General features: G+C 43.5%; 1 protein-coding gene and 1 long non-coding RNA gene across 2 annotated transcripts in view; one reads left to right on the top strand and one right to left on the bottom strand.

The window, feature by feature from the left end:
- LOC306830190 overlaps positions 1 to 15,865 on the bottom strand; it is a 332,171-nt gene that overhangs the window by 222,328 nt on the left and 93,978 nt on the right. The window lies entirely within an intron of this gene.
- On the top strand, positions 445 to 7,002 carry LOC306835221 (alpha-1-antitrypsin homolog). The gene is made up of 5 exons (XM_079361650.1): positions 445 to 538; positions 880 to 1,480; positions 1,673 to 1,943; positions 2,730 to 2,877; positions 6,708 to 7,002. The coding sequence occupies exons 2-5, from the start codon at positions 889 to 891 to the stop codon at positions 6,897 to 6,899; spliced, it is 1,203 nt and encodes a 400-aa protein (XP_079217776.1). The 5' UTR covers positions 445 to 538; positions 880 to 888; the 3' UTR covers positions 6,900 to 7,002.

The following is a 15,865-nucleotide window of genomic DNA, read 5'->3' as shown; positions in this document are numbered from 1 at the left end:
ACAGAAGGGCAAGTCTTCAGGATTTAAAGCTTGAAAGCTAAGTAAGGGGAGGTGTTTTGTATTTAAGTGACAGTGTAAGACTTCAGCGTAAGTTAACTGTAAGTGAATAGTCTCCTCTCTCTGTGCTACTGTTGCCTGAATTTTCGATGTTTTCAATGATAACATTTAGGCTGTTGAATGATTCAAGATACAGGTTTGGGCCTTTTACGTCCAGAATGTGAACAGCTCTTTTTCAGAGATGGATTGAAACAAAATGACTTACTTCATATTGTCATCAAAAGTCTCCAATTTGTTTTTATAGTCATGTGGCCATTACTGTCATCCATGTGTATATAAACTTTAGTCCAAAAATCTGCCTACTCAACACAAATACTAATCACATGTTGTGTTTGTTGCATGATGTTGTTGAATTTTCAGTTACAGGAAAGAGGAGGCTGCTCCTGGTTAATATTTAACAGATCTGTTTGCTGTGACTCTAAGATCAACAGAATATCATATCAAAGTTTCTGCTAAGCAGCACTGAAGAGGACATTGATTGGTAAGAGTGGACCTCCTCTGAATGCATGCTTGGAGAACTTAAACTTAAGAAGTGAGATGCATTTGTATTTAATATTGGAAGTGAACCCTTGAGAATATGGTGACAGAATTTGTGACAGTGGAAGTGTAAAGATCAAAGAACATCCTGGTTAAATGTGTCAAGCTGTCGTTGACTTAACACTTTTCATTCTCAATGTTATTATGTACAGTGTTTCCACATTATCTCATGTCACATTGATGCCTTATCAATGAATCATTCATTCATTAAGTTGGTCACCAAATAAACTATAGAGTGAAAAGGACAACCTACTAAAAACGTTCTTCTCTCTGTCATGTTAACAGGCTGTGAAGATGTATGGTATAGCCAGTATTTGTGCACTTGCAGCACTGCTGCTGGCTGCAGCCTGGGCAGACCATCACAGCCATACCGGAGCTATTTCCGACAACAAGCTGTCCTCTACCAATACTGACTTTGCTTTTGCCCTCTACAAAAGTTTTAACGCCAAAGCCGATCCTGGACAGAACATCTTCTTCTCACCGTTGGGCATCTCCACCGCCCTGTCAATGATCTCTGCAGGGGCTCGAGGGGAAACCCACAGCCAGCTTTTCTCCAGCCTGGGCTACAGTGCCTTCAACCAAACCCAGGTCAATGATGCGTACAAGTATCTCATTGACATCTATGGACACAGCCAGGAGAATCTTCAGCTGGATGTTGGAAATGCTGCTGCAGTGCGTTCTGGCTTCAATCCTCTGGAGAAGTTCCTGAACGATGTTAAGCAGTTCTACCAAGGTGAGATCTTCACTGTCAGCACCAATCCCTCTGAGGCTGAAGCTGAGATCAACAGATTCATTGCAAATAAAACCCGGGACAAGATCAAAGATATGGTGAAGGACCTGGATCCTGATATGGCCATGGTGCTGATTAACTACGTCTACTTTAAGGGTAAGAAGCAAGTTTGAATTTGTGATTTTTATTTAGATTTTGTAAACCAAGATGGTTCAAGACACACACACATCAGTTACATGCAAATAATTGAAAAAAAAAAAAAAAATCACTTTGAGAATCTGAACAAAGTATATAGATTTTTAGTCAGACATCTGCTGTTAAGTAAACATGATATTTGTGGTTGTACAGGAATGTGGGAGAAACCTTTCCAAAGTTATATGACACGTACGCGGGAATTCCACGTGGACAAAATCACCAAAGTAACTGTGGACATGATGACAAGAACCGGCTACTACAAGGCTTACTGGGATCGAGTAAACCACACCACTGTTGTCATGCTGCCGTACAAAGGCAACGCCTCCATGATGATCATCCTGCCTGATGAAGACAAGATGGAGGAGGTGGAGGGCTTCATCAACAAGGACTACATCAGACACTTGCAAGACTCACTCAGAATGCGGTAGGTGGTCTTATTCATTAGTTGGATTAAGATTGCGATTTTCTTTCTCCACCTTTTTCACCACTTTAAAACATCAGTCATTAAAGCCTATGCTCCACAATTATTGCAACGACACAGATCATAGTTTGGCTGAAGTTATTCCATTTATTTTATTTTTGAAGCTGTTCAATAATTAATAAGCTGGTTGTCAGTCACACTTCACAGTGTACTAAAATCCATACAAAACAAACTCTCAACTGTGTCCTTTAATGAAGAAACAAAGGTGGAGCTCATCAATGAGCGTTTACACGTGTGATGACACGTAATTATGACCACGCCACTGGCAAGTTGGTGATACATTTCTGGCTCTGGGCTTTCTGACAAATTGTCCAGTCTAAATTAAAATAACACTGTCTATGTTCCTGCCACCCCTAAGTGTGTCACATAAATAGTGTTGCCAAGTCAGCTTGTCATAAGTGACTTTGGGCTTCTGTTAAGTCACTTGCAAATATCGTCAGTCGCGGGTTGCTGGATTTTGGGCTTGTTTTAGTGTAGTTGCTTATTTGGGCATACTATGCTACTGATTCTCTTTCAGCTCTATAAATGAAGCAAAACACAACCATGATAGTTAGTTTGTCCTTTTCCAGGATCTTTGTCGTGTCTACAACCCTGTTTCCTTGGTTACCACGCACACCTGATCCGGCACCCCCATAACTTGATGAGAAGTGCAATATAACTAAATAAGACGAGCTGAAGTCATCCTCAACTTTTTTGTTTCTTACATAGGTGATGTCCTTTGTTTTTCAGTTATATAGATCTCTTCCTGCCTAAATTTTCCATTTCTACTGATGCTGCCCTGAAGAGAACCCTGAAAGAAATGGGAATAATCAACGCTTTTGAGGACAGCGCTGATTTCTCAGGCATATCTGAAGAAATCAGGCTCAAAATCTCCAAGGTAAGAGACAGAAATCATGTAATATTTCAACCTTTAAATAGTAATTTCAAATGGTTATTGCACAGCACAATAACTGCACTTTCAGAATGGCGTCTCTTCTCTGTCCACTGCACGGCCCTTTTGCTGCACTGCATGTAAATTCAGCAGCATGCCGAGCTGATCCTGAAGGTGTAAACAGCTTTATGGCAACTGCTAAAACACAAACATTGTTTATAAAAAAGCCAGTTTCTGCACTATTTGAAACAATGGCTGAGGCTAAGAGGAAGAGAACGGTGACTGATGAAGCAAAGAGGACAAAAAGAGAGAGACCGGGGCCGGGTCGCGGGGCAGCAGACTTCCCTCACCCCAGACACCTCCTCCAGCTCTTCCGGTGGGACCCCGAGGCGTTCCCAAGCCAGCCGAGAGACATAGTCTCTCCAGCGTGTCCTGGGTCGACCCCGAGGCCTCCTCCCGGAGGGACATGCCCGGAACACCTCCCTAGGGAGGCGTCCAGGGGGCATCCGGACCAGATGCCCGAACCACCTCAACTGACTCCTCTCGATGTGAAGGAGTAACGGCTCTACTCCGAGCTCCTTCCTGGTGACCGAGCTCCTCACCCTATCTCTAAGGGTGCGCCCAGCCACCCTACGGAGGAAGCCCATTTCGGCCGCTTGTATCCGAGATCTCATTCTTTCGGTCATGACCCAAAGCTCATGACCATAGGTGAGGGTAGGAACGAAGATCGACCGGTAAATTGAGAGCTTTGACATTCGGCTTCACCCGAGTGTCCGAGACACACAGCCGAAGGTCAGATGACACGACCACAAAGTCTATCATCAAGTCCTGGTGCCACGTGCACTTATGGACATCCCTGTGCTCGAACATGGTGTTTGTAATGGACAAACTGTGACTAGCACAGAAGTCCAATAACAGAACACCACTCTGGTTCAGATCAGGGAGGCCGTTCATCCCAATTACCCCACTCCAGATCTCACTGTCGTTGCCCACGTGAGCATTGAAGTCCCCCAGTAGAACAATGGAGTCCCCAGTCGGAGCACTGTCCAGCACCCCTCCCAGGGACTCCAAGAAGGCTGGGTACTCCGCACTGCAGTTCGGGCAGTAGGCCGAGACGACAGTGAGAGACCTGTCCCCTACCCGAAGGCGCAGGGACACGACCCTCTCGTTCACCGGAGTGAACTCCAACAACTGGCGGCTGAGCTGTGGGGCTATGAGCAAGCCCACACCAGCCCGCCGCCTCTCACCGCGGGCAACTCCAGAGAAGTAGAGAGTCCAGCCCCTCTCGAGGAGCTGGGTTCCAGAGCCCAAGCAGTGCGTGGAGGTGAGCCCGACTATATCTAGCCGGTACCTCTCAACCTCCTGCACAAGCTCAGGCTCCTTCCGCCCCAGTGAGGTGACGTTCCACGTCCCAAACGCCAGAAGCTGCGTCTGGGGATCGGGTCGCCGAGGCCCCTGCCGTCGACTGCCGCCCGATCCACATTGCACCCGACCCCTACGGCTTCCTCTGCGGGTGGTGAGTCCACAGGAGAACGGGCCCGCGTCATCCTTTCGGGCTGAGCCCGGCCACCAGGCGCTCTCCTGCGGGCCCCAACCCCAGCTGTTGCTGCTGGTCGAAAAACACAGACAGTTCAATGCTGTCAAAAAGATGCTTCATACCACTGTATATAAATGTTTATCCCTGCACACTGAGAGTGTTGCTTGAAGAAAAGCCAAAGGTGTTTCATTCTCCTGAAGAAGCTGAAACATTTTCCCATCATCTCTCCTTCGCCTCTCTGTGACAGCGTTGTGAGTAGATCCTCCTGCTTCTTTGGTTGTTTGACTGATAATCTTTTCTTTTGGGTCACGTTGTGTGACTCGAACATTAATTAAATGACAACTTCACTTTACCTTTGTCGTTTTGTTATTTGGTAAGTAAGGTTCACTGACAACTTTACCTGTTTGTATTAGTTCTTTTGAGCCAATGTTTGTCGTAAACTGAGATCAAATGTCATGGCTCAGGAACAATCACAGCCAAAACTACCAAATGCACCTCCAAATACACAAATTTCCTTTAGCAGGGCACAAAGGTTAATAAATGATTGTCTTTATTTTCATCTGTCTGTCTTGTCTGTTTCTTTTGCTCTCCTCTCTTCTCCCTCTCTCTCTACCATCTCAGCTTTGACTTGCAAGCTGCACTCTGAAAATATGGGTACAACTGACTATTCACCATTTAAATATCAGGAGCCATGTCTCAAAAATTGATGTCCTCAGAATTTGGGTTACTCTTCACAATCATGATCACTGTCTCTGAAATGTGGTTAAATGAGATTACTGAAATTAAAATGGACAATTTTGTTCTTTTTAGAGCTGACAGGGGCTCCAGAGGTGGCATGGCGACAAATGCTGCTTCTAATCTTTTCTCCAAGTGTGTCGCTCCTACTATTGTGCCACTTAACTTTGACTGTTTGAGTAGATTTGTTTTAAGGTGTCCATACCAAACTCACCATTACTTTATGTGTGAATTCCTTAACTACCGTATTTTCCGCACTATAAGGCGCACCGCATTATAAGGCGTTACCGTAGAGGCTTGGGTTACGTTATGCATCCATTGGACGGTGCTGCGCTAAAGGGAATGTTAACAAAACATCCTCCACTTCCGCACCATTGATTCGTTAATGTTGTAGCGTCCGTACGGACGTTAAAGGACGACGAGAGTGTTCAAATAACAGCTTTTGGCCGTGACCACGCCATTTACAGCAGAGAACACATAACTTGCCGCAACAATCCAACTCTCTCCCCCAGCGTTCTCTCATACAGCCGCTCAACACGTTCTCGCTGGTGCATTCACTGACTCTCCATATAATAGGAATTATGAACACATAATCAACTACTGACTTTACAACATGAACCGTTACAATGTTAAACTCTCTCGCTGCTGCTCTATTCCCGTGTTCTACTGCGTGACTGATCGCCTTGAGTTTAAACTCTGCGTTGTAAGCGTGTATCTTAATAGGAGCCATTTCAGGGTCTTTACACAAACACACAAATGGAAATGAAACGCTGTTTTATATATCCCAGCATGCATCGCTTTAATTTATTTTCTTTACTTAAAACAACCTGTAATTGATTACAAATGCTTTTTTTTAATTTTTGTTTTTTTATTCATTTTTGCCTGTATTACTTTTACTAATAATTCAAAGACAAAGCGCTCTATTGTTGCTCCTTAAATATGTTGAACTCTGTTTCTTTACCTGGTCTTGTTTAACAGCTGAGTGCTGGGAATGGGGAGGGGAGGCTGAGAGAGAGCTATATGTATTAGTGTTATTGTATGCATGTCTGTTAGTATTGTTTCTTTGTATGCTTGTTTTGTATTACTTTGTCTTGAAAATGAGATGATACATCTCAAGCAGCGATCCGACTAAATACATATAAATTCAACATACTCAATGAATATTTGGATGTCACGTCAGTGTCTTTAGACAACAATGCAGGCAATTGGAGCTGGAGCAAAGGACAATTCTGTCTGCTGCTTGCACTTAATGGTGCTAAATGTGTGTTTTAATTGATAAGTCCTCCATGCAATGCAAGTGGAGAGGGATTGGAGAAGTGCCGCTGTAGGAGAGCGGAGGTGTTTGTTAGTTTTGGTTTCTTGCTGGTTTCTAAAGGGCGACATCTACTGGATCAAAAGGTTGAATATTCTTTATTTAAGTGTGTAAGAAACAAATGTAGATCTATTTCTACTTATTGACATAAACATTAGTTCAGGAATAATCCAGAAGATCCTGAGATTATGGAAATATTTTCTGAATATAACATGTATTAACTTTCCTAAGATTCCTTCTGTCTTTCCACAGGTGTCCCACAAGACTGTGCTCAGTGTCACCGAGATGGGAACAGAGGCAACAGCTGTCACACATTCTGAGCTAATTCTTTTGATGTTGCCTCCATCCATCACAATCAACAGACCCTTCCTGGTTTTCATCCTGGAAAACTCCAGTGGGAGCATCCTCTTCATGGGCAAGATCACCAACCCCACAGACAAGTGAAGAAAATCCTGTCAGGAAGATCCTATCATAATAAAATCACTTACTCTTAACCCTTATTGATAAACAGACAGAAATTGTTCTTGTATTAAATACTCAAGAGTAATGATCTGAGTTGTATACATGAAAAGAAAAATCCGAAAAAATGTCTATCTTTGTCAATCAACATGTCCATTGATGGTGCTTTAATGTTCTCCAATGAAAGAATGTGCTTAACTTGTTGTAAGAGCCAATATGCATATTGTTGATTTGATTACAAATATTTAGTTAAAAATGATTAAAATCTGATTTTCAGTACGTTCATGTTAATTCATAATGTTTAAAATGGTTTGTAAAGTCATAATTTAGTTATTGTAAATTATTTTTTATGTTTCTGAATGTTTTTGGTCATGACATCACTGCGTATTTAAATGTGACGCATGTTACGTAGGTAGTTGGAGTCAAGTGTTGATGGAAGCAACACAGTTTTTTGACCGTGCTTTCGACCTTTGTTGTACTTTTATTTTACTTTGAAATTTTTACAGTAAACTTTTTAAAACGAAGAAAAGTTGTCATTTTTTCGCTCGCGTTTCAAATACTGTGAGTTGACTCCAATAAGTGGTACAAAGGACAAAAGAGACGCCACTACACTTGTCTTATAATAAATGAGCTGCAAACTTTAAGTCATGGACTAATGAACAAATGAAACGAGAAACTGATCTTTATAGGAACTTGTTATGAACATTTTTCTGTTTTGTGACATGTAATTATCAAACAATCTGTTTAAGTGAAATCACCAATTTGAAACATGTTTACAAAGAGAGGAAAATATTAGAAAGCACTGGATATCAAACACAGACATGAAACGGCTGACAGATTATTTAGAAAAAACGTGGAGTGGTTGTCAGTGGCTGTTCTAGAGTCTCTTCAGGCCCTTCAGTTCACTTCAGTATTTTTTGCAAAATGAAAACTTTGTAGTTGTAAAATGAAGAACATTGAAAGTCAATATACAAATAAAACTAAATATGAAACCAGCGCTCATCGACATCCTTCAAGTGCTGCTTCTTTAAATGCTACAAATGACAAAGAACAAACCATAATGCAATAGCAGTGGGCTGTGTGCTATTCAGGTGTCTCTCCCCCACAGTTAGCCCAGACCAGCAGTCAGTCTATTTTACCCATCGTGCAAAGTTACAGTGTCTCTCCAGAATCAAAGGATACCGGTACATTTAAAACGTCAACACACATTTGTTTTATGTGACTTGGTGGTTTGACTGGTCAGAGTATTTCAGCAACTGCTGATCTACTAGGATTTTCCAGGATTTACAGATTACCTGATTTAGACTCTGAGACCATGACTGACTATATGAAAGATAAACTTGTGCATGATGTAACCTGCCAAAAGATAGAAACTGTACAAAACCGGTTTAGTTCTTTTAAAATATCCGCAGAGTGCAAAGAAGTAGATGAAATGTATAAACCAAAGCTTTGGCCTGAAGGCACCTTCGTGCAGCGATTCTATGAGGCACAAAAACCAAAATCTACCGCGGTGCCAATATCAGTGATAAATGTGCCTGCAATGGGATCAGGGGTACCTGATGTCTCGTATAGCAGCAGTGATGGTGGTCAGAGTGGTGTCATACAACTCACGAGGCTTGCGCCTAGGACAGAGTGCTGTGGACAGAACACATCAGATTGTGGTTGACCAGCTATTGGAGACAACAGACATTCTCTGCCTGAAAGAGACATTTTTAGCCAAACAGGACCTTGATAAACTTAATTCTGTCCACAGTGATTTTCATGGATCAGGAAAATCCACAACGGATTTGAGCACCAAAATGGTGCGTGGAAAAATACCTGGAGATGTGGCCATTTTGTGGCGCAAGAAATATGATCCAATGATCAGTTTTATCAGATTTGAGGTTGACTGGTGCATTGCAGTTAAAGTTGTGCATTGTATGAATGTTTTTATTATTTTAAATGTTTATACCCCATATGACTGCTACAAAAATTAAGATGAATATATGAATATATTGGCCTTTTTGAACAGCTATATTAGGGAATGTACATATGCAAATATATTTGTGATTTAAATGCAGACTGTTGTATACCCGTTGTACTTTTGTATTACAACTAATAAAGAAGGAACACGAGACCAGGGAAGTTGCTCTTAACGTGTATTAACTTCTCACACAGGACTGAATACCATGACAACAGAAGGGGGGCGTGACGGTATCTTAGAAGGGACAAACTTAGGCTGTCAATACACAACATATTCCTCCCCCTTTACTTTTAATGTTCTCTGAACAAATGCAAAACATTTAACAATCATAGAATGTTCTATTTAAAGTCTCTACTTCAAATGCACTCTTTTCAATTACGTAACAGTTCTTATCAACTGGATATCTTATTTTCATAATGAACTGTTAACAACTTCTATGGCTATAGAACTTTTGCCTGAACTAGGGAAAGAGGGTAGACTACCTCAATTCCCAGACTGAACCCTGGGGATTATTCTGCCCCAATGTGAAGGGTTAGTCTCTAACTACAACGACAGTCTATCAGGGGGTCGTCTGACTCTTCTAGGGTAAGTACGACCTAGAGGTAAGTCAGTTACACTGTCTCTTGGTGGTGACTCTACAAGTCCTGGTATGGGAGACGTGATGCCAGGTGTAGGCACCTGAGCAGGTCTGGGTGTGTCTGGGACAATGTCCATTTCTGAAGGTTGCATCTGGGGTGGTTCTGGTGATGGGTGCACCTCCTGGTAGGTTTCCAGCTCTGGAACAAGGGATGTTGGCTGAGATGGGTCACCACAGGAACCAGAAGTGTGGAGCAGTTGATCGACGTGTCTTCTCCAGATGAGATGATCCCTGGTTTCTACTGTATATGAAACAGGACCTGTTTTTGCAACCACTGTTGCCGGCATCCACTTTATCCCTTTGGTGTAATTTCGGGCAAGCACACTGTCTCCAGCTCTGAAACTCCGAAGCTTTGCTTTTGTTCTTCTCTCCACTTGAGCTCTCTGTTGAAGTTGCACAACATCTTTGGTCCTTTGAGGTCTCAGGAGGTCAAGTCGAGTGCGGAGCTGTCTCTTGAACAAAGCCGAGGCAGGAGACACCTTGGTGGTAGCATGAGGTGTGTTTCTGTAAGACAACAGGAAAGCACTGAGGCGCCTGTTGAGAGACTGTGTGCCTTGCGATGTTGTGAGAGCTTGCTTCAAGGTCTGTACAAATCTTTCAGCGAGCCCATTTGTAGCTGGGTGATACGGTGCAGACTTGATGTGTTGAATGCCATTCTCCTCCATGAATGTCTCAAACTCTTCAGACACTAGTTGTGGGCCGTTATCACTAACAAGCTGTTGTGGCAGACCAAAACGGCTGAAGATAGACCTTAGCGCTTCGATGGTTCTCTCTGAAGAGGTGCTCTTCATGACGACAACCTCGGGCCATTTGCTGTGGGCGTCGACTATGACTAAAAACATGCGGTTCTCTAATGGCCCAGCAAAGTCTATATGGACTCTTTGCCACGGTTCTTCCGGCCAGTCCCACGGGTGTAATGGAGCTAGCTGTGGGAGGTTTCTCAGCTTCTGGCAAGCAGCACAAGACTTTGCTTTCTCCTCAATAGCTGCATCAAGACCTGGCCACCAGAAATAACTGCGTGCTATTTCTTTCATCCGTACAACACCACAGTGTCCAGAGTGGAGCTCGTCAAGCACTTTCTCTCTCAGTGGCGGTGGAATAATGACACGAAAGCCCCACAAGAGGCATCCAGACTGGACTGAGAGCTCGTTTCTTCTCACCAGGTAAGGCTTCAGGCTCGGTGTCATTTCCCTTCTCCTCCCACAAGTGATGATGTCCAAAACCTCAGACATGATTGGGTCTGTGCGTGTGTGTTTCTTAACATGAGTCGAGGTTACCGGAGCTGGAGTCACTGCCTTGAAGTAGAAGATGTCAGCTCGTGTTGACTCAGTGTGTTTGACAGGCAACGGGAGCCTTGAGAGCCCATCAGCATTTCCGTGTAGGTCTGACTTCCTGTACTTAATGTCATACTGGTGGGCAGACAATAACAGAGCCCATCGCTGCATACGACTGGCTGCAAGCGATGGAATACCAGTATGAGGACCAAAGATAGAGGTAAGAGGTCGATGGTCAGTCAGTAGCGTGAATTTCCTGCCGAAGAGATATTGGTGAAATTTCTTCACTCCAAACACTATAGATAAGGCTTCACGCTCAATCTGTGCGTAATTGCTTTCAGCTTTGCTCAGTGTCCGTGATGCAAAGGCGATCGGCCTCTCCTCCCCTGATGGCATAATGTGTGACACTACTGCGCCCACACCATACGGCGAGGCATCACAGGCCAGTTGTAGTGGTAACATAGGGTCAAAATGAGTGAGGGCCTCCAACGTAGAAAGGGCTAGCTTCACTTCTTTGAAAGCTCTTTCACATTTGTCTGTCCATTTCCATGTCTTGGTTTTGTTAAGAAGCTCATGGAGCGGCTTCAACTTGTTAGCGAGGTTGGGCACGAACCTTGCGTAGTATGTCAGCAAGCCCAGGAACGACCTCAACTGGCTCACATTCTTCGGGGATGGAGCCTCCACAATGGCCTTCACCTTTGATGGTGCTTTGTGCAGTCCGAAACTGTCAATGACGTGCCCCAGGTACTCGACAGATGGTCGAAAAAACTCACACTTGTCTTTCCTGACTTTCAGACCATATTCCTCCAGCCTTTGCAGTGTCGCATCCAGGTTCCTTAAGTGTGACTGTTCGTCTGGTCCAGTGATGAGCAGGTCATCCAAGTAGCACTGGACCCCTGGAAGTCCGCTCAGAATCTGGTCCATTGCTCTCTGGAACAGCGCTGGAGCAGATGTTATCCCAAAAGGAAGCCTACGGTACCTGTATAGACCTTTGTGAGTCACTATGGTCAACAGTTCCTGTGACTCTGGATCAACATGCATCTGGAGATATGCCTGACATAAATCGATCTTACTAAACTTCTGACCTCCCGCTAAACATGAGAAGAGGTCATCGATGAGGGGTAACGGATACTGTTCTACAGTCAAGACAGGGTTTAGGGTCACTTTAAAATCACCGCAGATCCTTGGAGCCCCATCCTTTTTCATGACTGGAACGATTGGTGTTGCCCATTCACTTGTACTCACGGGTTCTAATACTCCACTCTTCACTAATCTGTCTAACTCTGCCTCTACCTTGGGTTTAATGGCATATGGGACAGGCCTAGCTTTCAGACATTTTGGTGTGCTTCCTGGTTTGAGTGCCAGCTTAACTGTGATGTCTTTCATGCTGCCAAGTTCTCTGTCAAAAACTTTGGAGTGCTTCTTCAAGATCTCCTGTAGGGGGGCTGTGTCTCCATCATTAACCAAAAACACTTCCTGCCAGTTCAATCTGAGTTTTCTCAGCCATCTGCGACCTAGCAGAGCTGATCGGTTTCCCGGAATGATGTACAATGGAAGAGTCATTGTCTGATTGTTGTGTACAACAGTTACATCCACAACCCCCAATACAGGGACAGGCTCACCAGTGTAAGTCCTTAACTTCAACTTTGTCTCTCGAAGAGTAAGATGCTTAAGCTTTTCCTTGTAAACAGCTTCTGAAACCATGGAAACACGCGTACCAGTGTCCACTTGCATCCGAACTGCTCGGTTTTCTAACAGAGGAGTAACCCAGTATTCATCATCACTGTCAGTCACAGATAAAACATACACTGTATCTTCATCATCAGACTCACAGTCACTCTGCTCGTCTTGTTCATGTTCAATCTTGTTTACACATTTCTTCTTGTTTCTGTAGAAACCACTTTTCTGTGTGTCGGTGTGCTGTTTTTGTGTCTGCATGTTTTTACTTTTACAGGCACGCTCAATATGGCCTTTCTTACCACAGTTTCTGCAGTCAAAGTCCTTACACCAACACTCTGATGCTTGATGCCCTGTTTCCCCACAACGGTAGCATGGCTTGCTAATTGTCTTGCTTTTGGGCTCAAGGGACAACTTATGCACTTGGGTTGATGCACTTAGCTGCTGTGCTTCTCGAGCGGCCATCTCCATCGATGTACTTATTTCAATGGCCTTTCCCAATGTCAGGTTAGCCTCTGTAAGCAGCCGTTTTTGAATTGACTCACCGCGAAGACCACACACCAATCTGTCACGTATGGTGTCATTGAGTGAAAATCCAAATTCACAGTGCTCAGATAAGCGTTTCAGTACTGCTACAAATTGTGCAACAGACTCCCCCTCTTCCTGGTTCCTTTTATGGAATCTGAACCTCTCTGCAATAATCAGTGGCTTTGGAGAGTAGTGATTTCTTAATGTTGTCACTATTTGGTCATAGGACTTGTCTCCTGGCTTGTCAGGTTGCACTAAACTACGCAGTAGATGGAATGTTTTTCCACCCATAATGCTCAAGAAGGTCGGCACTTTGACATCGTCTTTAATCTTGTTAGCGAGCACAAAGTACTCAAATCTCTCAGTGTATGAACTCCATTGTTCAGTATTTTCTTCAAACGGTCCAATATTTCCGATCAGTGCAGCCATATTCACGTAACTTTAACTTAATTCCTCTGATTTCAGCAATTAGCTTTATCCTTGTGATTATTTCCACAGTTTATCAGTTCTCTTCTTCTTCTTTTTTTTTTTTTTTACTTACTGCTCCTTTATTTTTATAGTCCTAATGCAGATCTTCCCCTTGTAGAGTCTCTTTCAGTCTCCTTTTTACCGCGGAGATTCTTCCTCCTCCTCCTGCAGCAGCAGCGCTGTCCTCCGTGTCAGTGTTGTCTCACCCACATGGCAGGCAGCAGGCACGTCGCCTAGCTTCGGCTTCGCGCTGTACACGCGGGAATAAACGCGTCAAACTCGGACTTTCTACCGAAAATAAACACAGCGCGAGAACGCTCCACCTCGTCGCCAGTTTGTTGTATACCCGTTGTACTTTTGTATTACAACTAATAAAGAAGGAACACGAGACCAGGGAAGTTGCTCTTAACGTGTATTAACTTCTCACACAGGACTGAATACCATGACAACAGAAGGGGGGCGTGACAGTATTTTAGAAGGGACAAACTTAGGCTGTCAATACACAACACAGACATCTCTGATAACAAATCTCTCTTTGGTCAGCACTTCTGTCATGATATTAAACTGGTTCTTTTCAGTATGAATTTCCTGGCTGTCAGTAGTTATACTTACATCAGTGAAACATGGAACATAACATTTGGGCTTGATCATGTAATCTGTACAGCTGATGCTCATGAAAGTCTAGAAAAGGTTGACATTTTGTATGAGCTGACTACAACTGATCACTTACCTGTCTCTATGAGGATAAATGTCAATAATTTACCTGACTGCAGGAGTTTGACAGAAGATGGCGCCAACATGGTAAAAGTGTGTTGGGATAAACTATCTAGAGAGGATGTCTTGTATTATTGTGGGAGGACAGATTCTGTCCCGAGGGAAGTGCAGCTACCCATGGGTGCTATTTGATGTTCAAATATTAATTGTGGTGATATCACTCACTGTAATGACCTACAGTGATGTAAAATGTACAATATTATAGTGAGTACTCTACATGATGCCAGTCGCCCTCGACACACTCACCCCAGAAAGGCTAATAATACCAAGCCTGGCTGGCACAAGCTGCTAAGACGGCTCATAGGGCCTGGGTTATAGCTGGTAGACCCAGACAGGGGCCAGAGTATAAAAGGCATAAAAAGCTTACCAGTGCTAAATATAAATATGTAGTGTATTTTGTTGGGAAGCATGAGGAAGCCTAAAGGACTCACTCTGTGGCTCAAAATTTGCTTGGCAACAATGTCACTGAGTTTTGGAAGGAGGTGAAAGCTACAAATAGGGCCAAGGCAATATGGCCATGCCATATCGAAGACATATCTGGTGCAGAAAATAAAGCAGAGCTGCGGAGGCAGCACTATGTTGCTCTGTTTAATTGTATTAAAAGTGAGCTCTATTGTGTGGGTGAGTTAAATGAGGATTTAATTGACTTTGCTCCCAATGAGGTCTATAATGCTATAGAGCAACTAGCTGATAACAAAGCTAGTGGTAAAGATAACATTACTGCAGAGCATCTTAAGTTAGCCAGCCCCAGAGTGGCAGCACTTTTATCTATTTGCCTCACAGGGCTGATGACACATGGTTTACTGCCAGACACCATGTTGACCGTCACATTAGTGCCCGTCATTCAGGACAAGGCAGGCAAAATAGGCGGTCTTGACAACTATAGACCAATTGCTTTAGCTAGCATTCTTTCAAAGGTGCTTGAAAAGTTGCTCCTAGACAGACTGAGTGGGCTCATTTACACCACAGATAATATATTTGGTTTTAAGTCACTGCACAGTAATGAACTATGTATCTATGCCTTGAAAGAAGCTGTTGAATCCTACAGAAGGCAGGGCTCTACAATGTTTTTGGGTTTTTTTGACGCGTCCAAGGCATTTGACAGAGTAAATCATCATAAGCTTTTTACTAAACGTATGCATAGGGGTGTGCCTGGAAGCATTAAACGTATGCTGGTTAAATGGGGAAATAGCCTATTCTCATCTTTCAGTGTAAGCAATGAAGTACAGCAGGGGGGGGGGGGGGGGGCTTCTGTCTCCAGCCCTGTTTAACTTATACATGGACAATCTTTCAAAGCAGCTGGGGAAATGTAAGACTGGTTGTGTAATAAGGAACACTATGTTAAACCACCTGATGTATGCAGACAATTTAGTTATTATGTCACCCAGCACTGTTGGGTTCCAGCAGTTGTTGGATATATGCTCAAAGTATGGGGTTGAGTTTGATGTACAGTACAATGCAAAAAAGAGTGTTGTATTAGCTTGTAGGACTAAGGAGGATCAGAAGCTGCACTTTCCAATGTTTTAGCTGTCAGGGCAATGCATCTGTGTGTCCAACTGTACAAAATGGAGCCCAGCGTAAGTTCAGACAGGAAGACTGATGTTATTCTTTCATTCATTCACTTCTTCAT

The sequence above is a fragment of the Symphodus melops genome (genome assembly GCF_947650265.1).
Source record: "Symphodus melops genome assembly, chromosome: 1".
Lineage (NCBI taxonomy): Eukaryota > Metazoa > Chordata > Actinopteri > Labriformes > Labridae > Symphodus > Symphodus melops.
This window is presented reverse-complemented; position numbering and strand designations above follow the sequence as displayed.